The sequence below is a fragment of the Trichogramma pretiosum genome, unplaced genomic scaffold (genome assembly GCF_000599845.2).
Source record: "Trichogramma pretiosum strain Unisexual culture from Peru unplaced genomic scaffold, Tpre_2.0 scaffold73, whole genome shotgun sequence".
Lineage (NCBI taxonomy): Eukaryota > Metazoa > Arthropoda > Insecta > Hymenoptera > Trichogrammatidae > Trichogramma > Trichogramma pretiosum.
In genome coordinates, this window is record NW_019641624.1 from 111,670 (window position 1) to 134,054 (window position 22,385).

Genomic DNA, 22,385 nt, shown 5'->3' on the forward strand with positions numbered 1-22,385 from the left:
GCAAAAAAAAACTCACGTGTGTTTTTATTGTTTAAAATATAAATGCATAATCTTTATTTTTTCAATAGTCAGTGTTACAAATTGAGAGAATAGCGTTACAAGCTATGAATGAGAAAACAAAAATTTATGCCATTAGAATTAACGCAACTAAACTAAACGAAAAACTAAACAAAAAAAGGGAAAAACCATAAACAATTTTTTCATCATTGATCAAATGCACGATTGGTTCAAACAAATATTTCGTTTCGAATCAATGACGTACATTCAAAAATTTTACGATCATTCGAAGCTTCTTTTTTTTCAAGAGATATGAGAAAATATCTTTTTCAGTGTAAAATTACATCCTTTCTTTTATTCTTAATTGCTTAAACTAAAAGATCCAAGCTGAAACTTGGGCCTTAACCACTTAACGATTAATACGACACCCAGCGCGTATATCATGTGCATAGAACATTTGTATTATTTACACGTAGTTTATTTTGTTCTGTACACCCGTTTTTAGCACACTAGTCAAACCAAATGTCGCGTCGACGACTTAAAAAATTAATGTATAAACATATTCAACAGTATTAACAACTTTTTCTGTAACAATTACAAATTTACATTTACATCTTAGAAACACTCTCTTTACAAAATATAATTCAACAGTCGCACACAATCGTTAACTCGTCTGTTCTGTTATTCGTCTTTTCTGTTTTTTTTCTTAAATATTAACTCGTCGATCAATGAATATAGTACAAATAGCCAAGAATTATGGAGAGCCATCCTATGGCAGCGTAGCGCAGCGAGAAAAACATCGCCACGGCGTTCAGCTCGGACTAGGGCGACGACGAGTTGGAGCTCGAGTCGACTCGCGCGTCGGCAGCGGCGGGCGAGGCCTCGAGTTGCGTCAGCGAGCGCAACAACTCGGCGCGCTCCTGCGGCTGCAGACGCTGGGCGATCTCAAGCACGGCGTCGAGCCGCGAGTCCGGATTGGCGTCGAGCGCCTCCTTGATCTGGTTCACCAGGGCGCCCTTCTTCACGCAGTTGAGATTGTGCTGCAGCACGCTGTTCTCAGTGGCCATCTGCTCCTCGATCCACCTGACCGCGTGCTCGTCGCGGTCCCACAGGTAGGACTCGGTCGGGCCCTTGTCCTCGACGAACCAGCGGCGCAGCGTGGCCTCGAGCTGGCGCAGACTCAGATCGGGCTGCGTCTTGAGCACCTCCCGGCGAATCTGGTTCTCGAGGATGCGACGACGCAGACGCCAGAAGAAGAACGGCCGGGCGCGATTCCACGGCACGATCTCGCTGATGCAGTTCTTCTCGAGCATGCGCTCGGGCGTGTCGTGCAGATCGGCGAAGTGCAGGGCCACCTGGTAGTAGGCGGGCGTGAGGTACTGCTCGCGCTCGGCCAGCTGGGCCTCGACGATCTTGCGCTCGTCGTCGGTCAGCGTGCAGCTGGCGGCCATCTGCTCGGCCAGCGACTGGCAGATCTTGTCGTTGCGGCGCATCACCTTGACGCGGTCCTTGTCGCGGAATTTGATTTCCACGATACCCTCGGGCTCGAGGACACCGCTGCGGCTGTGTGAGTCGGCGAAGTTTTCCATGCAGTGAGGATTGATCGTTGGATCGACCACGGCCCACGCTCCTCCACGAAGCTCGGCATTGGGTGGTATGTAAACTATTACTGGCCTGGTATATTCTCTTAATCCGTCTACTATATATGCTCCGAATTTCACGACTTGCTCGTACATGTCTATAATGAGAAAATTTTTATGAATTAAATACGATCCCTTCGAATGAAATCAATCGTAACTCAAGTCGGTCACGCAGAACCTACCTTTCATTCCACTGGCGAAACCACGCCAGTTGGCAAAAATGATCAAAGGCAACTCCTCGCGCTCGAAGTCCTTGATGGCCTGCGCGGTCTTGTAGGCGCTGTCTGGATACCAGACTTGGCCGGCTTGCGACACGGTCTTGGCCTCGGAGTCGAGATTGGCCGGGTCAGCGGGCAAGTGAAGCTCGACCGTGCGAGTTTCCACGGCTATCACGCCGACGGGTATACCACCGAGTCGTGCCCGACCAATGATGACGGTCTGCGCCCACATCTGCATAATTTCTTGCCACGAGCCCTTGTCGAAGAAGCCGCTCTCCCAGACGTTCGAGTCGTTGGGGTGGATGCGACCCTCGAGCATCCAGCGCGGATCGTAGGGAGCCTTGGGTGGCAGGTAGCCGATTTCTCGATTGATCGGGTCGCTGAGCTGATCCATCGGTCTGATGGGCAGTGGCTGACCACGGGCCTTCGGCACGTAGCTCAGCCACTGGAGCATCGTCGCGACACCATCGAGATCGCGCGACTCCACGGCGTGCGACACTCCGTTGTTGTACATGATCTGTACGCCACCGAGCTGATTGTTGCTGGCGTAGACCTCGCGACCGAGTACTTTGTTGAGGGCTCTGTAGCCCGTGAGGATGATGTGCGAGTTTTCAATTTGAATGACACGCTGGCCCAGACGGACGAGGTAGGAGCCGATACCAATGGCTCGGCACGATACAAGCGAGATCGTTACGATCTAAAATAATAAAATGTAGAATTTATTATCTATCATTCGATCTATTGTAAAAAAACTAAATGAATTTGGTATATAGTTTACCTCGTCGTAAGCGCGTGAAGTCTCTCCGGCAATGAGACCGGCGTACTTGAGATTTTCCACTCCGAGACCGTCGTCTTTGCCGACGATGTCGGTGATTTTGTAGCGAGACTCGCCGTTCTCCTCGATGAGCTGCGCTTTGACAGAGTTGTGAGGTGCCAAACGCGAAAAGTCATCGGGAGTCAGGTAAATGTACTTGAAGCCTTTTTCGGGCTCGCTGTCGTCCTCCCACGCGATGCGGAAAGCAGCTTTGACCTCCTCGGCCAGGCCGATGCGAGCACCCGCGTTGGCCGAGAAGTAGATGCGTGGAATGCCGAGTTCTCGGGCGCGCTCGGACGCCTTGCAGAAGACCAAATCCTCCTTGGGTCCGAACGATCCGATCAGGTAGGTCAGATCGTTGGAAATGACGATGATGTCGCGTCCGGACGGATACTCCGGTGTGTACATGGTGAAACGCCAGGCGATCATCCCTACGTCGTTCTCACCCGGTAATCTCTTCATTTCGACGAGATTGTCGCCGTCGAGCACGAGCTCGACGCTGTCCAACAGGGAAGGAGGCATGGATCTTTGTTCTAGAAAAATGAAGAGAAAAAAAATGTCATGATAAGTTATTGCTTCATTTATGGCTGTTTGTTCAATCGTAAAAAAAAATCAACCGAGCACATCTTTTTACCGCGTGTCTCCGCGCATAAATATGTTCAACGATTCCGAATGATCTCAACTTTTACGTACAGAGAGCAAATTGTTTGCTCAAGACTCGGAAACTCAAAGACGGCAAAGTGTTCTTAGCATGCGAATGCGACTTGTTGCATAAGAGAAATACTGCATGTACGTATGCGCGCGTTTTGTGTATCCGGAGTGAAGCCGTGTGGCACGAATTGCGAACAAACACGCGACGACGACGAAGACCAAAAAAACAAATATAGGCACTTACCGCAAGTGGATGGTAACTCCTCGATGTGCTTCTCCCAGACCTTTTGGATCTGCTGGCGGAACATGTCGGGAATGTCGTAGACGTAGGTGGTGCCGGCGCTCTGGGCCTGGAAGCGCTTCGACTGCAAATAGTCCTTGGTGAGGTAGGGCGTGGAGATGGCGAGGCCGTGCATGGGGCCGGGACGCCAGTTCTTGGAGTCGACGTTGCTCGGCACGCACGACTCGAAGCGTATGACGCCCGTCTTGTCGGTGGTCTCGGCGTACAGGTGCAGATCGATGCTGTAGCCGCTGTCGTTGGCGATGCACAGGCGCACGTTGGAGGTGGCCTTGCCTGGCGCCGGCCTGATCGTCATCTTGATCTCGGCCTGACGCACGCGAAGCTTCCACAAACGTGGACCGTAGCGCAGCACCATGCTGGTGACGCTCTCCTCGATGCGCGCCGGATCCATGATCACGGTCGGCACGAAGTTCAGGAATATGTGGTTGCAGTCGGTGCGCTTGGCCAGTGGGTGCGAGAAGGCGACCTCGAGCTCGTCCATGGCCTCGAGCAGCACGCGCTCGCCCTCGTTGTGCAGATAGTCGAAGCTGGCCTCCTTGGTGATGAGGTCCGAATGGCGAATGATCGAGCGTATGAAGAAGCGATAGTCCGTCACGGGCTGGCCCTTGGCGACCTTGGCCTGGCCGAGATACAGGTGCATCTTCTGGTTGGAGGTGGGCAGCGCCTCGAGGTCATAGGTACGCATGCGATTGAGCTCGATGTGGAAGGCGCAGCCGGGCTCGAGATGACGGTAAATGCGATCCTCGACGAAATTGTCGCGGGCGCGGAACGTGAAGAACTTGGGGAATTGGCGCTTCTTGAGCGCGGCGAAGGTCACGCGACGAATGCCGCGCGTGAGCAGCTCCTCGCGGTTGGTGGCGCACCAGTCGCCGAACTTGCGCGCGAGCGCCGCGTCGTCCTGGCTCTCCTCGTCCTTGACGGCGATGCTGAGAATGTGCACGGGCTCCTTGGGCTTCTCCTGGACGGCGGCCAGCGCCGCGGCCTCGCTGCTGGTGGAGGTCGGCTGCTCGACGTTGATGGACGTGCTGTGACGCGACTCGCTGAGGTTGGCGGCCTCCACGGCCTCGAGCACGCGCGCAGATATCGAGCTAGGTGAGGACAGATCATCCAGCAGATCCAATACCTCGTCGGAGTACTTGGAGAACTCGGCGAGATCCTTGAAGGCGGCCATGGCGCCGGTGCGCTGGTCGACCGTCTGCGAACTCTGGCGATTCGGATGATTGGTTGGCAACAAGAATTGGAAGTGCACGATGGGCAGTTCTCCCGATAGCTCGAGGTGCTGCAGACACGTGAGCTCGTAGCTGATGTAGGCGCGTCGTACGTATACCTATCGAATAGAAAAACAATTAATGTTAGTTCAATGAGTTTTAAAGAAACGATTGAAATAGTATAAGCGAGACTGTCGATATTTACCTCAAGGGCAGCATTGCAGACCAAACGATTGGTGTGGTAGAAGAAGTCGTGCAAGATATCGAAAATACAGGTCTCCGACAGTATGAGCTTCTGTAGATTTTCCGGGTGGAAGTCGTGTCCGTACATGTCGACGGCCGACAAGAAAATTGACTCCATCTGATTGTGGCGAAGCTCATAGGCCGGCTGATGAGCAGCGATGAGCACCTGACGGGCTCGCAGAGCCACGCGACTGTGCTCCTGTCGATTGAGGCTCGTGAGCTCGGTCAGGGTGGTGGCGAGCTCGTCAGTGAGACCGGGCTCGTTGGCCCAGAGATGATCGATCAGCATGGTGACGAGGACGTTCTTCTTGTGCACCTGGCTGTGGCTGAAGATCGTACCGACCACGGTGGCCATGTCGTCGCGGTGCTTCTCGATCAGGGCCGAGACGCACTTGTCGTAGTGGCCCTGCTGGAAGTTCGACTCCACGGTGTAGTACTGGCGCAGCAGCTCGTGCACGGCGGCCTTCATGCGGCCGCGTATGCCGTTGCGGTAGCGCTGGACGAGCTGGACGATGGCCTGAGTGGTGAGGAAGAAGACGTCGCGCTCGGAGCGCCTGGACAGGGTGGCGGCGTGGCCGTCGATCACGGCGGCGATCTGCTGGCTCGGGAACTGGGCCAGCACCGAGGTGATGTTGCGCTCGTACAGCGTCATGAGCTTGCGGATCTTCTTCTCGACGGCGAGCGGTATGCGGCCGGATATGCTGGCCATGACCTCCTGCAGCTCGAGCAAGGGTAGAGCTGGGTCGCGAAGCGAGCCCATGAACTTCTCGACGAGTTCGCGCAGACGCGGCAGATGGTAGGGCTCGGGCAGACAGAAGCCGGCCAGGCAGTTCTCGAGGCCGGCGCGATACTTGGCGTGCAGCTGATTGAGACGCTCGGGCACGACGGGATTGACGGGTCCGGGGAATCGGCCGGTGTAGTCCAGGGCGCGCGTCACCAGATTGGGATCGTCGAGCTCGAGGGTGGCGAGCATGCTGCCGGGCTCGAGCACGGCGCCGGGTCGCTTGGTGCAGCGCAGTATGCCGGACTCCTGCGTGGTGACGCTCATCACCATTTTCATGACCTCGATCTCGGCGTAGGCTTGTCCGGCCTCGACGTGGCCGCCGTTCTCCACCAGATAGCCGATGAGCTTTCCGGCGGACGGACTGCGCAGCAGCGACGGATCGTTGTCCTTGTCGAAGATGCAGGTCTGATTGCCGATGACGATGCGGTAGCGGTCGAGCTCCTCGCGCATGTACGTGGTGAAGCTCGAGCCGTCGAAGGATATGAGCAGGCCGCTGTCGGCCAGTCGGTGCAGCTCGACCTCCTTGTACGAGCCGTTCATCACCAGGAAGAAGTAGTTGGGGCCGGACTTGACGACCTCGACCTTGTACTTCAAGCCGTCGTTGATGAGCTCGACGTAGACGATGTTGTCGAGGTCGTTGGACGCCTGGATCTGTCCGCGCTCGAGGGACGTCTGGAACGAGCCGAACGACATGCTGATCTGGCGGTCGGCGATGTGCAGAGCGCCGCAGATGACGGCCAGTATCACGTCGGGCTTGTCGCTCTGGACGCGCTCGGCGATCATGAAGTCGAGCCAGGCCGTGTCGATGGTGTTGTTCTGGAAGGCCTCGTTCTCCAGCAGCACGATGAGGTACTCGACGGTGGTGCGGAAGTCACCGCGAATGCAGAGCTCCTTCAGAGCGATGACCAGGTTCTGGATGGCCTCGCGGCGAGTCTCGCCCCAACTGAAGCAGTGGCCGAACTGGGAGTCGGCGAACTCGTGCAGACCGCCCGAAGCGCCCACACTAAAGTAGCCCCAGACGTTCTTGCTCGAGCGGAAATTGAGCTCCTGCACGGTGCCGCTGCTGGGCTTGAAGCCCTCGTCGGGATTCTCGCTGGTGATGCGCGCCGCGATGACGTGGCCCCAGGGTTGGGGCTTGTGGCGCGGCTGCTCGAAGCTGATGGAGCTGTCGCCCCAGGGCGACTCGCCGTACAGCAGCCTGATGTCTTTGATCTTGTGCAGCGGTATGCCCATGGCGATCTGCAGCTGGGCGGCGGGCAGATTCACGTCGGAGATCATCTCCGTGCAGGGATGCTCGACCTGCAGCCTCGGGTTGAGCTCGAGGAAGTAGTAGTTGCCGGTCGTCTCGTAGAGGTACTCGACGGTGCCGGCGCTCACGTAGCCGACCATCTTGGCCAGGCGCACGGCGGCCTTCTCCATCTCCTCGAAAATCTCGGGCGAGGCGATCACGGCCGGGGCCTCCTCGATGATCTTCTGGTGGCGGCGCTGGATCGAGCAGTCGCGGCCGAACAGCGAGATGGCGTTGCCGTAGTTGTCGGCCAGCAGCTGCACCTCGAGATGGCGCGCGCCCTGGGCCATCTTCATGATGAAGATCGGCGAGCCCGGGATCTCCATTTGTACCTGGCGGAACAGAGCCGGCAGGGCCTCGGGGCTCTCGACCTTGCGAATACCCTTGCCGCCGCCACCCTCGCTGGCCTTGATCATGACCGGGTAGCCGATCTTGGCGGCCGCGGCGACGGCCTCGTCCACGCTGTGCACGCAGCCCTTCTTGAACAGATCCGAGGTGATCTTGATCTTCTTGCCGCTGTAGTGGGCCTTGAGGCCGCTACCGGACCAGGGCAGAGTCGGCACGTCGGCCGTCTGGGCGACGATGCTCGAGGCGATCTTGTCGCCGAGCGCCCACATGGCGCGCTCGCTCGGCCCGATGAAGATGACGTTGCGCTTGTGCAGCAGCTCCGGCAGTTTGGGATTCTCGGAGGCGTGACCCCAGCCGGCCCAGACGGCCTGCACCTGGGTGCGCACCGCGATGTCGCAGATCAGCTCGTAATTGGCGTAATTGTTGTTGTTGGGGCCACCAGCCACGGGCACGTACTGGTCGGCCATCTTGATGTACTCGGCGTTGGCCTTGAGATCCTCCGGCGTGACCATGACGACGAAGCGCACCGCCCGCTCGTTCTTGAACATCTCGTAGCTCCAGCGCCTGATCGAGCGCATGCACTTGACCGCGGCGATGCCATTGTTGGCGATCAGCACCTGCAATCATTTCATTATTAATAGTCATCGCCTATATATTGTAATGAGATCGTTATTGCGTGATCGCGATTTAAGATCGATCGATCGATCGGCGCGCATGGCGGAACACGAAGAGCAATTATCTCTTGTAATAATTTGCTCGCGCTTAATTTGACTTTTTTTTGTGTGTCTTTGCGCAACGTAAGATATATTTAAGTTCAAGTACGTTGTTGCGGTGACGACGTTTGGAAGTTTTCGCGCGTTATTTAACTTATGCCGTTGTTGCAAGGAGAGCCCGCCGCGGCTACCGATCCCGAGCGTTCATGCTTATGCTCCAACACATATAGCATTATACACGCGCGAAGAGAGAAAGGAGGCCCGCTTGAATTTTATGGATAGAGAAGTGGGGCTGCCACACGACGTAGCAACAAGTGCGCGAGCGGCCTCATATACGCGGCGAAAAAAAAAGAGAAAATAAAGAATGCTCCACGAGTACGTAATGGTAATATGTGTGTGTGTGTGTATGTACACCGAGTGAAAATCTTTTATTATTATTATTTGAAAATTTGTTTTGGTTTTTACCTTATTAATGACGTGGGTACCACCGAAACGACGGACAAATTCCTCGGGCGTGGCGATCGTGAAATCTTTCTCGGTCTTCAGTGCCTGGATCATCACCGTGCCGTGAGACATGCTCGGCCTGCAATAGACGAAGGAGGAAAAAAAATCGTATTATTTACCGAGCTTAAGGTTGTGCGTGAGTCAAGACACACGCGCGTGCATGAAGATGTTTCTTTTTTTTTATAAAAAATGACTTGTTAGACTTATATATTATTTTATATACACTAAATGATGTGTGTGTTATACGCATTATACACAATTATGTTTATTATTAAATAGACACTTTAACCAGTCCGTGTTATTTTTCAACGATCGGTATACAAAAAAATTACGTCATTGTCGCATGCTGTAGCTGCTGATGCGCTTGCTGCGTTCGTTGATGTTGTTGTTTCGGTTGCTCTTCTTTGTTAACATCGGTAAGGCCGGAAGAGGAGGACGACGAAGACGTAGAAGAGGAAGAGGAATCGGAGGTGGTGCTGTGCTCGTTAGTGGCATTATTCGTCGTTACGGTGCCCTCGAGGCTGTTCATGCGCGACAGGCCAGCCTGAAGATTGTCCGAACTCTTCCAGATCGGATCCTTCTCGCCGCTCTCGGCCAGGACGAATCGTTTGATTCGCTTCATCGCCGTGTGTTTGTGTGTGTTACGCGCGCACGATCTGCGTCGATAATTTTGATGACGACGCGCACTTTAACCACGACGTCCGCGACTAACTCTACCTATACTGAATGACTTCTTCGCGTCTCGGCATGTATATATTTCGACGACGACGACGACGATGACTCGCGCGGCGCGAGGAAGGTGTATGTGGAGAGGTGCTTAATACACACAGCAGTAGCACAGCAGCAGAGTCCAGTCAGTGTGCCAGGCTCTCACATGGATATGCACGTACACACACGACTCCCCCACTATATACGTCGGTGTGTAATAATCATGCTCTCGTGTCCGCTGTGAAGTATTTTCACTCTCCTGCGAGGCATGCGGCCACGACTCGCGCGCGTATTTTTGCTACCTATATATAAATGCGACTGCGGGATATTTTGAGAGTCTTCCTGGCGCGCGCGAATCTTATTTTTTTATCCTTTTTTTTTGTTGTTTTTGCTCCTCGATACAGCCGATTTTTTTGTGCCAATCTTATAAACGATCTCTGATTGACGTTATACAAATATATAAAGATGACGCGCGACGAACTATCGTGAAACTTCCATTACAATTAATTATTATTCAACTAGCATAATGGGTACGATCATACGCGGGCGGGCTGAATCTAACGATTTTTCTAATTATCATTATCATTATTATCATTGTAACCACGATAAGCCGTGTAATACATATCACGGTCTATCGCCACTTCATCTAGCTGCGTCTAGCTGCGGACATCGAAGAATTTTTTTTTTTTTTTTTGATTTTCTAACTCGAGCAAGTGCGGTCGCTAGAAGAATTTTTAACGCGACAATCGCGAGGTAATGATATTCGGATTTTGTAAACGCGCTCGTTTGTGTACGGCGAGTTTCGTAATCGCGCAGCGGCGGCGCTCATTACACCTTTCTGTAATGTATATATAGCGTAGAGGGCCACTTTTTTCTCAAGGTGAACTTTCGTGCGTCGTTTCGAAATTTCTTTCTCATTTTTTTCTTTTTCGTTATTTTCCCTCGCGCGTTTTTCTCCCCTCCTCTCTCCGTGATAAATACGACGATGCGACCAACAAGTGTATTAGAACGCGATCACGCGATCTCTGTAACGAAAATTTGAGAAGGTGATAAAGCATATCTCTCTCGCGGGAACAAACGTGACACATGTATCTATCATAATCATCATCGCGAACAAGCTCGCGCGACTCTCTCGCTCGCTCGTCCGATTTCCAAGTTTTATAATAGAGATATTTTCAAGTTGTAATACTAGATTTTTTTCTAATCTTATCGATTATGACGTCTGTGTAGTTCCGTACAGTTTAGCGCGGCAGCTGCGCTTGGCTCGAAAAATGTCAGGCGCGAGCATGTGTTCGAATGTATTTACGCACGCACAAACGCGTATCGTATGCTTCTATATTTAATAGATACCAGGAAAAACTACAATTATGTAAGACGCGCGCGCAGAGAGAATCGCTTACGATGCATCTCTCGACGACGTTGATTTATGCCCGTTATGTATTATTATATATAAAAAAAACTATAACCGATCGGGAGCACAGCATCCGTAGAGAGGGGTTCGATCTTTCGAAATTCGTTTTTCCCTCCAAGTGGAGCAGCATCAGCTCACACATCGTTCGATGCACGAGAGCTTGTCTCTCTCTAACGTTTCTCACTCTCTTTCTTCCTCTCCTCCTTCTTCTCTCTGTCTCTCTTCGATAGCCAGCCGTGTTATTTTTGACTTTCGTTTTTTGAAAAGCGCATCGTCGTGTAGAAATTTCATTTGAGCGTAATGCGGGGCGTCTAGCCCGTAGCGAGAAAAAAAATATTCCCACAGCAATGAATTTCATTATTAGTTTTTTTCTAATTCTCTCTCTCCGAGCACTCTAAAATGTATGCTCAGAGAGACACATGCCCTCTATTGGGAACTAATGCTTCTTGGCTGTAGGAGACACTTTATGTGTTATTTTCTTTGATACATGGAGACCATGCTTACCCCCACCTCTCGCATTACTTCCCAATACTATTTATGTTAGTTTACGATTTCGGGACACAGAACCAACTAGAAAAGTATGATTTCTGTAGCGTACTCGTGTCCTTGAATTTTGGCGTTCTCTAAACGATTTATCGAAACGATACTTTGCGCGCATCGAGTAGCCTTGAACTTGGGAAAGAATTGAAAAAAAAAACTTGGCTAGCTCGCGCGATACTTTATCGGAATATTTTACTCGCAGCGCGCGCGCCTAATAACGTTATCAATATCTTCTGTAAATCGAAGGAATATTTATAGATCGGCTTTCAGAAAAAAAAGTATCTCTGACTCCTCGTGTACGTACGTATCAAAATCAGACGTGCAATAACTTCAATCTTTCAAGGTCAAAGCGATTAACGTAATAATCTCTGGATGCAGAAATTTTTTTAAAGTCCGGCAAAATTCAAGGGCAATAGCAGCGTTTATACATTATACATTCTTTCAAAAAAAAAAAAAAAAAAAGTTTCCCCGTATTCGCGCGTCGACCACATGCATGCGCGTGGCGTTAGTTAAAAGTTTAACGCAAAAAATGCCCAGTCATGGCGCGAGCGCAAACGCATCGCTATCGAAACTGGTTCCCTCATTTTCTCTATTCTTTTTTATTTTTTATTTTTTTTTTACTTTTGCAATCGTTGTTATTCGTTGTTGCGGTTTTCGCATTTCTGGTTGCCGTTGTTGCTGTTGTTAGTCAAAATGAAATAGCATATCCCCACCAATTGTACCTTAGCCGTCGTCGGCGCTCGGTAAGGCCGTTGATGTACTGCTGGTCCTTGGCCTGGGCAACCAGGTCGGCGCTGCTGCCGTAGGGCGACGGCTGCTGCTGCTTCATCGTAGGGAAGCTGTCGTGATTCTCGCGCGCTGCCTCGTCCTCCTCCTCGCGCATGGCGGCCAGCTGGTCGCCCTCGTCGCTGGGCTCCTCGCCCACGGTGAAAGTCGCCATTGGTGCGGTTGGTGCGGTTGGTGCGGTGGGGGCGGTGGGGGCGGCGGTGTCGGTGCTGTCGTCGTCGACCTGTCTCGTAGATCCTGTGAGTCTCAGCAAGCCCCTGGGTCGGTAACCCCGCCTCGAATGCTTGACGATGTACGGGCCAAGCTCGAATGGGTAAGAGGGTCGTCGTTGACAAATCGACAACGTTTGGTCGTCGTCTGGGTCAAGGTTTGACTTGACGGAGCCTCCCGAGTCCGAATCGTAATGAGGCGGAGTATCGGTACTGGTGGTCGAGTCTTTGCGTGCCGGTTCCTCGGTGGTCGATTTGAACGAGGTAGTTTCGGAATCGGGACTATCCGCGACGACCTCTGTTTCCTCCTGTTCCTCTTTTTGCTCTTCCTGTTCCTTTTTTTGCTCTTCCTGTTCCTCTTTTTGCTCTTCCTGTCCTACTTGTTGTTCCTGTTGTTCCTGTTTCGACTGCTGCAGTTCTTGCAGTTGCAGTTGTTCCGACTCCGGGGATGTTTCGGTTCCGTCAGGGTTTCCTTCGTCTCCCTCGCAAACCGACGACAGGGAATCCGGTCCGGAGTACGTAGTTGGTCCTAATTGACGATGAGCACCTTCAATAGAGTAATGCAAAAATTGTAGCTTTTTTCCACCTTCCTCACATTACTTAACTTAAATTGTCGTTGTTATTAATTTTTGTCTCGATTATATTTATACCGAATATATTGTCAATTAGCCGGCGTATCATAACCAGTGCTCGGTGGCACTGCCAATTTTTCTCTGTCCTCTGCGCAGTATATGTATATCAGCCTGGGGAGGGCTCGTTGTTGCTTGTATTGGCTCACTTTATGGCACACGTTTATAACGACGACGACTACGACGACTAGATACGACCTGCGAGCGACCCCGATACCGACTAAATTCTAAAGCTCACGACGCCTCGCGATCTCTTCATATATATTCCGATGGCTCGAGCCGAACGGACGGACGGACGTTGTTGACGCGTTCACAAACGGTTTTATATATGTACACCGCTACACTACCACTACACTGCACACATTGACGGAACAAGGGTCAGAGGTCGACTCGTCGACTCGTGCGTTGCTGCTGCTGCTGCTGCACACGTCGGCGGGATCTGCACACTGTGCTAATACACTACTCTGCTTACGCGTTACACGCCGTAATATATTTTAACGCCGCGGAGCTACTGTGTGCGCGCCGAGTACTTATATACGCGGAGCGGAGCTATGTGTATACCGCCGCTATAATACGATGCAGCGTCAGCAGTCAGCACGGTACTAGTGGTGCACTCATACATACAGGGAACCGTATAATACACATACCGACGTCATCGTACATACGCGCGCGCGCGAGCGTTTGACGATTTTTTTCTTCTCTCTTTTTCTTTCCATTGTTGTGGTAGTATTACATTGCCGTGCGTAGGCCATATACCGAAAATTATCGCGCCATAATATATACGCGAACGAGAGGAAAAAAGACGGAGATAAATAGAGAGAGATCGTTAGAATCGATTAGAAATGAATCTCTCGAAATTTTACTTTTCTCTTTGCTCTGTCCCCCCCTCTCCCCTTCTTCAATTACGATCGCGCGATCGAAAGATTCCGGAAATTACTTAGCCAATCGTCTCCGTCTAATAGGTGTAATGGACGTCGCGTGGCGCGACGACGATTCCCGGTCGTATATACAGTGCCACGCGGATAGCGGCGCCTCCGCCAACGGAAAAAACGCCGATACTGTATCTATACATGTATGAGTGCAATATACCGGAGGTACAACATATCGTACATCGTGTAACGTCGCGCGCCCCGCGTAGATCGGCTGCCGGACACGCCGCAGAGTCTGTCCGTTAAGAGTCGTCGCGCTCGGCCCCTCCTCCGCTGCCGCGCTCTCTCGCGTCGTCGTCGTATATTATACGTGTGCGCATATTACGCGTTATATATGCACGCATGCAACCTGTGCATCGTAACGCATACTACCGAGACATATACATGGAATATAGATAAATACATGAGATGATTGGCACTTACACATACACGCGCCTCACTAGCGTGCGTCCAATTTTATTGACAACGATTTTTTTGTTAGAGATTTAATCGAAGAGCTACGTTGCCGATGCACTTCGCTACTGAATTGACTGTGAATTGACTTATACTCTTGTCGTGTGAGCGCGCACCACGCGTACACTGGTTTTCTTTTTTTTTTTCTTTCCGCTATTTAATAGAGAGTGATTCGAGGCACACGATCACCAACGCGCACTGGACGATTCGTTAGAGAAACAAAAAAAATAAAAATAAAAATAAATAAAAATATATACCATGTTGCCCTTTTCTTTTGTACGGGGGCATGGCTCCATGCGGCACGATCTCTTTTCTTCTTTCTTTCTCTATACACTTCTTTATTATACCTTCTTTTCGTCGACGTGGGCTAGCACAACTCGTTCTCTCCCCGAGCTCTGCTACGCACTCGTCGGTCGCTTGAGACTCTTTGCACTCGATATGCACGATATATAATTGTCACTGTTCACACGAGCACACAACACGCGTGACACAAATTAATGAATAATAATAATCGAAACTCTCTCGCTGAGCCAAACGTCAGGGAGCGAAAAATCGGCACTGCTCGGCTCGTGTAGTCGTGCGTTGGAGAATCAGCTGAAGGTGCGCTGCTACGGCATGAAGGACCACGCGGCAACTAATGCGCGTTGCCGTTAGGTTGCCAAGGTTTATATATCGAGATACAGTCGCTAGATGTGGCTCTAGTGTGCGTAAGCCAATTGGTACACGTATAACTTATGAAAAATCTACGTATCGAAGAGCGGCAGTGGGCACACCGCGCGTTGACTGTACGTAAAACTTAAAAACTCTGTAATATGTCGCTCTGTGTGTGCGAGCGTAAGGAGAGTCAGGCGAGTGCGTCTGCAACAGCAGCAGCGGCAGCAGGAGAGAGAGAGAGAGAGAAAGAGAGCCCATATACCATAGACGATATTGTACACGGCATGCGCGGCGAGACTTGCACGCAGAAACGGCAGCAGCGGCGAGAGAGAGAGAGAGAAGAGTTCAGACGAATACAGCACGACGCTACACGTGCTCAGCTGATATTTCCCCTCGGTCTCTTCTCTCCTCCGCCTACTACTGACTAAGCTTGCATACCGCTGCTCTTTCTCCTCCTTGGCAGCGGCACTTCTATTCGTGTCTAATGTTTGACGTTGTGTACGCTTCGAAGCAGCTGCAGCAGCATCGCTGCTGGCTGCTACTACACACCGTATCGTGACGTGTTCTTTGCTCCGACTTTCATCTAGATTTTTCATCTTTATCCGTCGTCTATCTGTCTCCAATACCACGTAGCAGGTATTATTATTTTTTTGAAATGCACACTGCACGACGCGTCGATTGCGGCACATCGTGTTGGTATATAGGTCTCTTACTCGCGTGCAGCGTACAAAAAATGATTTGCAGAAATCGCTAATTTGTTTCCTCTCTGCTGCTACTTGAGCATAGTAGTAGCGCAAAAGTTTGTCGAACTCCGAGCGCTATTACGATGTATGCATGTATAGATAGTTCTCTTTTTTTCCAGAAAATTATGGTTACGACAAAATTAATATAATAACGACGATAGAGAGAGAGAGAGAGAGAGAGAGAGAGAGAGAGAAAAAAGGTATACATGGAAGTTGATATGTTTGTACAGAACGAGAAGGAGATGCAGCGGGGAGTGGGGGCCTGCCCGAGAGAGAGAAGCAGCGATCTAACGCTCGAAAGACCGAATCAGAGCCTCGCCATTGGTTGAGCTGGTCGTCAGGCCATCGGGCTCGATATAGGTATACCTTATACCAACACATAATGTGCGCTGTGACCAGCTTCGCGGAGCTACATCGCACACATACACACGCTTACACGCACGCGGCGTTACACCAGCGCGTAATTACCTTTAGGTATGTGTATCGTCATATAGCGGTACGACTATTGTTTTGCCCGGCTCCGGGCACTTCTCGGCGTGTATCTTATAACGAGGCGAGAAATTCGCGCGCGCGCGCGATGTATCTGCTCCGCTGCGGCTCGCGTGGCATGCAAGAGAGCACATGCTCGCGGATATACGACGTCTCCCCAGCAGTGTTATATCTTCTTCCTACGTACACTCGATTCTATCGCTGATAAGTGTAGATATCCACTGATGCGTGATAATTTATAAGTGTACGCACACTCTTATGTATATTTCATAAATGTACAAAACAGCTTTATACAGCGAGAGGTAATTGACCTCCGCACATATTGTGTCGTTCGATGATCGGGTTTTGCACGTGTGGTACGTATTACGCCATTATATACGGCAGTGGCTCGTTTCTATAGAGATTATAAAGATTATAGAGTTAAAGTAAAAAAAAAAGGCGTCATCGAAAAGCACCAACGCTCTAATGCCGTGAGTGCGTATAATAATAAATGAGGCACGTATCGCACGCGACTACGAGCGCCCCTACTGCTCATGCTGCTGCTGCTATGTCTTGTGTAGTATTGACAGAAGCAGTAGAAAACACGAGGAGGAATATAGTGTAGGCCGACGTGCAGCACACGCCGGTCAATTGCGCTTCTCTCGGCAGCAGCAGCGGTAGAGCTTTTCACTCTCCCTGACAAAAGCACATGCTTTCTTATGTACACTTCGATTGATGCTGGCCTATTTAGTCGTATATAACACACACATCGATACACCTACCTGATAAATTCGCTCGTGCTATAGTATAGTAGTTGTATTCATATACACATAGATAGATGTTTACATGCGTAAGTGTGCGATGTAAAGCGCCAGCTCTCGTCGTCACTTAGAATAGAATAACGCGAGCGAGATAACGCTAATAAATGACGAGTCGCGCGTACATGAGATTATGAGAGCCATAGATGTGCAAAGCACTTACCGGTGTCGAATTTTTCGAACGGTGACGACCTGCGGCGTGCTCGAATCCGTCGACGAGGCATTGTTGCTGTTTCCCGATCCGGGTGTCGTCGACGGCGGTGGCATCCTCGCCGAGTCCTCGTCGTTGTTCGGTTCACTTTTAATACTGACATTATTGCTCGTCGTCGACGACGACGTAGAATTGTTCGTCGTCTCCATTTTTACACTAACTCTCGAGTCTCGTTTCTCAACTATTTATTATAAGCATGTATACGAAAAAGCACGCACTAACTCGACGACGTGACACACGCACACACACTCACAACGGGGGCGACTGCTGCGGGTGCGAGAATCGATCGCGTGCACGCGACACACTATACGATTAACAACGAAATTACTTATCGGGGGAACTCCGGCTTCCGCATGTGTCTCTGTATCCGCGCACCACTTCGCACTGCAAAACTATAACAGAAAACGAAAACAGAAAATAACAGCGAGCGAGTGAGATCAACACGTAGGGGTTGTTGTTGTTGTTGTTGTTGTTATTTCTGCAGCCGTCTCTCGCGTTGCAGCACGTTGTTGGATTGCCGCGGTGAGCTTGTAGTACTCTCTGTCTGGCAGACACACAACAACACGGCAGCAGGGCTGTATACACAATAAAGTAACCTTCGCAGTTCTTCGTAGTGTCGTCGTGCTGCAGCGGCGCAAAACGGGCGGTTTTTCGCACTAACAAGAGAGAAAGAGAGAGCCGAAGAGAATTGCGAGAAACGAGGAGACTGGGTTGTCTGCTGCTGCTGCTGCTGCTACTACTACTACTACTACTATTACAACTGCTAAGCGCGTGCGATGATGCGGATTTGTGTAGGTAGTACCTGTTATCGATATAGATATATCACGAGAATACGGTCGGGTTGGGTGGTGGTGTTGTCGTGTCTGCGCAAAATCGGAGCAGCGAAGCAACCCCGCGCCGGGCGCCAAAACTTGATCTATCGATAGGTAACTGCCTTGCCGACTACATTATCGCGTATAGCTCGAATAAGGCAGGTGTACCCTATGTATTATAATCGCAACGCTTGGATTTGAAAAAGTTCTATCGCGTTGGTACAATTTATAGTTGTTCTTTGAATTTTTTTGTAGTTCACGTATAGGCGTCACATTCGTGCAACCCCCTAGCAACTATACAATACCATTCTGCTAATCGCGCATTGTTATTATTATTATTTTTATTACACCGACTTTAGTCGTCGCGACGAATCCCTGTAGCTGTATACCTGTCGACTCATGTATTAAGCAATTCTCCCCCGAAAGAATAAAATAACTTTCTCTTATCATCGTCTCGGGAATGGAGTCGAAAGAATAACTCGCGTTCCTACTTTTGTATTTCAAGATAGAGAAAGCATATATCGTTGTATGTAGCCTTGATTCATCCAGAAGTGACGAGAAATTTTTGTCCATCTCGAGGTCCATCGTGTTTTTCACCTGCGCTCGATCACGTGATGAATGATTTCAAATTCAGGATTTAAAATCACCCGATGAAATAGTTCTCTATTCTCTTTATGATATAATTAATCTGATGAATCCGAGGCACATTTGAAAGAAAAAGCGTCACCGCACCGAGACGAAATTTCGTGTGACATAATACACTTTTAAACGTATAAGTCACAGCTATGCTCATGAATAATTGATTCGAACGTGCAGCGGAAGTACGACGATTCTATATAAATTCCAGAAATCTGACCTATAACTAATTCACTACAAGTATAACTGTCTGGTGCAGTGTGTGTTACACGTGCGGCACACATATAAGAGGGCATAGCTTCTACCTATGAGAAATCATGAATGTACAATAGGCTGTGATATAAAGTTGGCCACTTGTCTGCACAGAGCTCGTACATGCAGAGGCGGCCGCCTATCGCGGATGTACGATATATATATGTAACGATTCGCGCGCCTCGGGCTTATAGACGACCTCAGTCAGCGATTTCGATCTCTCCCTCTATACATGCAAATCGTACGTATGTACACGCTGGACTGATATTATAATAGTCCTCGAGGGCTATTTCACCTACATACGTATACGATACGCAAAATGTACTATGTGCTCGATGTGTCGTGAGTGTGTGGCACAGGTAGGTGTACATACAGCAACGTTGAATATCGATTCCCTTAGACAGTTAGCCCCCGCGCAGTGCACAGAGCTCCGCGAGCCTTACACATTGGTCGCTGCTGCTGCTGCTGTTGCTGGCAGGGTAGTAATAATACAACGATATAAAGCTTAGCACACCGTGCATGGCAGGAGTATAAGTCGCGCCGTCATGACGACTTGTTGCCGCAACTACCACCACCACCACCACCATTACCATCACCTTAACGGAGGATATAATTTTTACAACGATACGAGCAGTGATGATGCATCATCATCCTCCTCGTGCCGATCGTTATCGACGCCGTTTTTACTGCCCCGCGCTTGAATCGTCGCTCCTCGTCCTGGTCGCGCTCGCGGCGCTGCGGATCGGCTCGCCCGTGGCCGACGCCAAGATACTGTCCGGCCACTTGACCACTTACCAAGTAAGCTCCCGAGCGACAGCTATAAGATAATTATATTATATTAACGTAATTTATATTGAATGCGACTGAATGTGTTTGCGGCTATGATAGAACTGGGCTTTCTTGGCGCGATTCTGCTTCCTCTCGGAGAAGGGCCGATTCCAGTACGACTTCATCATCCACAACAAGTACACCGAGGCGAATCTGCTGCTCTACTACGACTCGCCGCAGCAGTGGCCCGCCGTCTATCCGTCCAACAAGACGTGCCTCGAGCGCGAGTCGGTGCTGAGACGCGACCTCGGCCAGATCGTGTCGCTGTCGCCGCACACGAGCTACACCCAGATCTCCGGCTGCTACTTCACCCATGGGACCGATCCTGCCACGGGCAAGAACGAGAGCGAGGCCGCGGTGCGCTGCAGCAGCTATCGGGAGTTCAGATCGGCCAGGCCGAGATGGTGGTTCATCGCCCTCTCCGACTGTCACTCGGATCTCGGCCTCAACGTGTCCTACTGGATATCGCTGACCAACGCGGAGCCCGGCAACTTTTGGCGCGAGCATTTTTCCGCCGATGAGTTCTGTGAGTGACCGGCGTTATGCATCTACGATGCCGATTATTATTTAAATTATTTTCTTCTCTTCGCATCCGTACAGACATTCTTCCCGAGCTCATAGTGGGCTCGGCCTTCTACGTGGTGCTGTTCGGCCTCAGCATCTACGTCGCGGCCCAGCTGAAGACCAGGCGGCTGCTGCACGTCACCTACAAGCTGTTCATGATGTCCCTGCTGACCCAGCTCTGGGGTCTGCTCTTTCAGGTCTACAGTTACGTCACCCGGGCGCTCTACGGATACGATCTGCACGGCTTTCATCTGGCCGGAAATCTCCTGGAGGCCGTCTCGGAGACGTGCTTCACGAGCCTGCTGTTGCTCATGTCGCTCGGCTACACCGTCACCAAGAGCGTGCTCACCCCCGTGCAGAGCTGGCGACTCAGCCTCTTCATCGGTCTCACCGTTTCGCTCCAGCTTCTGCTGTTCATATATCAAGCGGAGGCCTTCGATCCTGGTCTGGTGCTCTATCTGTACGAGTCGCCGCCTGGTTACGGACTCATTGCTCTGAGAATATGGGCTTGGGTGGTGTTTGTCGCCTGCTGCTACAAGACCAGCAAAGCTGCAGCAGCCAAATTCCATTTCTACGGTTCTCTTCTGTCGCTGGGCTCTGCCTGGTTTTTATGTCAGCCTCTAGTGGTAAGCTACATTTTTTGACAAATTTCACTATTGCATTGATTAATTAATTTTGCATCTACCTTGTTCATTAATTAATTCTTTCTTTCCAGGTAATCACTATGACATTCTTTGTTGACAAGTGGGTTCGGGAAAGTGTTGTTAAAGGTTTTTCATTGTGGGTTGTGTTTGTTGGTCACTGCATGTTTCTTTATGTAACAAGACCATCGACAGCAAACAGCAATTTTCCATTTCATATAAGAACATTTCAAGTTGTTCCAATTGCAGGAGAAGGTCAAGGCAATAGTTATGAGCCTAATGGTAGATCACCTCACATAGTCATGAGGTACTTTACTGTAACAAATTCACAACCTATGGTTTCAACTATTACGTAAATGTGTAAAATAGGAAAATTCATGTAAAAAGCTAGTCAAATTTTACAACTTGTAAATATATATTTCTTGCATACTGAAACAAACAATTTTCAATACAAATAATATAATAATGTACATTTATTTACAAATAATCTGTTGCGTACTTTTTTGTAACAATTATTAACAATCAAGTAAACTTATTCAAAAATACTTATGGTTAGAGCTTGAAAAGCTCAATCACAGGAGCCATCCTTCCAACCGTCTCTCCATCTCTCGTTGACCAATTTACAATCGAACTGAGGCTTGCCCAGTTTCACATTGATCTCGTTGTGAATCGCGCAGAGCCACTGACTCAATGTACTTTGCGAATCGGTCTTGGGCGGCGATCGCTTCAGCTGATCGCGCAAATCCTCGGCGCACACGTTGCACGGATAGAACTGCGAAAACAGGTGAAAAAACGTCTTCATGTCCTTGCGCTGCTCCGTCGACGGATTGTCCGGATAATGCGAGGCCATGGTGTGCAAAAATGACCAAGTGTTTGAACCCAGCTCGTCCCGGTCGAGGGGGCAATCTTTCCGTGCTGGCGACGCCGTAACGTCTGCACTGGTACTTTTGTTGTTACTTTTGTTATCCGTGCTGGTCCCTGTGCTTTTGTTGTCCTGCAAAATTAAGTCATCATCAATGTGACACTTGCATACTCTTGTATTGCATCATAATAAAATGAACACAAAGTATTTACTTGGGTCGTTTCCATGTTTTTTCTCCATGTTTTGAAATCCGTGCACGTTCGACAGGGTCTTCTGCCTTCGTACTCCATTTCGCGAGCAACAAATCAAACGTTCGACGAACGTAACAAACGATGACAACAAGTCAATCTTGCCCAAAGTAGACTATTTGAGAATCGCAGACGACGTCGTGCATGGCCCGGTGCTGACTGCTGTGTTTGTGTAGTGTTTACAACTACACACGCGAGACTGCGCGGACTTGCGCCAAAGCGTTACAGCAGGCAGCACATTCTACAAGCGTGCCGGGGCAAACCTAACCAAGAA

General features: G+C 50.2%; 3 protein-coding genes across 7 annotated transcripts; 1 reads left to right on the plus strand and 2 right to left on the minus strand.

The window, feature by feature from the left end:
• Nucleotides 1-21: 21 nt before the first annotated feature.
• LOC106653642 (acetyl-CoA carboxylase) lies at nucleotides 22-18,056 on the minus strand. Of its 5 annotated transcripts, none has more exons than XM_014373161.2 (8): nucleotides 14,632-15,074; nucleotides 12,091-12,910; nucleotides 8,671-8,788; nucleotides 5,035-8,109; nucleotides 3,565-4,948; nucleotides 2,634-3,202; nucleotides 1,820-2,552; nucleotides 22-1,735 (listed from the first exon to the last, which is right to left on the minus strand). In XM_014373161.2, the coding sequence occupies exons 1-8, from the start codon at nucleotides 14,660-14,662 to the stop codon at nucleotides 819-821; spliced, it is 7,647 nt and encodes a 2,548-aa protein (XP_014228647.1). In that variant the 5' UTR covers nucleotides 14,663-15,074; the 3' UTR covers nucleotides 22-818. The 5 variants fall into 5 exon arrangements, with proteins under 5 accessions (XP_014228647.1, XP_014228648.1, XP_014228646.1 ...); XM_014373162.2 differs by lacking the exon at nucleotides 14,632-15,074 and adding an exon at nucleotides 14,345-14,607; XM_014373160.2 differs by lacking the exon at nucleotides 14,632-15,074 and adding an exon at nucleotides 13,014-13,571.
• Nucleotides 18,057-19,105: 1,049 nt separating this feature from the next.
• Nucleotides 19,106-21,435, plus strand: LOC106653573 (transmembrane protein 145-like). The gene is made up of 4 exons (XM_014373072.2): nucleotides 19,106-19,766; nucleotides 19,857-20,322; nucleotides 20,397-20,986; nucleotides 21,076-21,435. The coding sequence occupies exons 1-4, from the start codon at nucleotides 19,605-19,607 to the stop codon at nucleotides 21,355-21,357; spliced, it is 1,500 nt and encodes a 499-aa protein (XP_014228558.2). The 5' UTR covers nucleotides 19,106-19,604; the 3' UTR covers nucleotides 21,358-21,435.
• A 13-nt stretch (nucleotides 21,436-21,448) lies between these two features.
• Nucleotides 21,449-22,281, minus strand: LOC106653628 (FAD-linked sulfhydryl oxidase ALR). The gene is made up of 2 exons (XM_014373141.2): nucleotides 22,076-22,281; nucleotides 21,449-21,995 (listed from the first exon to the last, which is right to left on the minus strand). Exons 1-2 carry the CDS (start codon nucleotides 22,151-22,153, stop codon nucleotides 21,570-21,572), a joined length of 504 nt encoding a protein of 167 aa, XP_014228627.1. The 5' UTR covers nucleotides 22,154-22,281; the 3' UTR covers nucleotides 21,449-21,569.
• Between the last annotated feature and the right edge of the window lie 104 nt (nucleotides 22,282-22,385).

Coding starts and splice junctions, on each gene's coding strand:
- LOC106653642 (XM_014373161.2), bottom strand. CDS start 14,662: ATGCCCCCGTACAAAAGAAAAGGGCAACATG. Junction 4,949..5,034: donor TCTGCAATGCTGCCCTTGAG/GTAAATATCGAC, acceptor TCTATTCGATAG/GTATACGTACGACGCGCCTA. Junction 2,553..2,633: donor CTTCACGCGCTTACGACGAG/GTAAACTATATA, acceptor TTATTATTTTAG/ATCGTAACGATCTCGCTTGT.
- LOC106653573 (XM_014373072.2), top strand. CDS start 19,605: ATGATGCATCATCATCCTCCTCGTGCCGATCGTTATCGACGCCGTTTT. Junction 19,767..19,856: donor GCCACTTGACCACTTACCAA/GTAAGCTCCCGA, acceptor CGGCTATGATAG/AACTGGGCTTTCTTGGCGCG. Junction 20,987..21,075: donor TTTTATGTCAGCCTCTAGTG/GTAAGCTACATT, acceptor CTTTCTTTCCAG/GTAATCACTATGACATTCTT.
- LOC106653628 (XM_014373141.2), bottom strand. CDS start 22,153: ATGGAGTACGAAGGCAGAAGACCCTGTCGAACGTGCACGGATTTCAAA. Junction 21,996..22,075: donor AAAACATGGAAACGACCCAA/GTAAATACTTTG, acceptor TTAATTTTGCAG/GACAACAAAAGCACAGGGAC.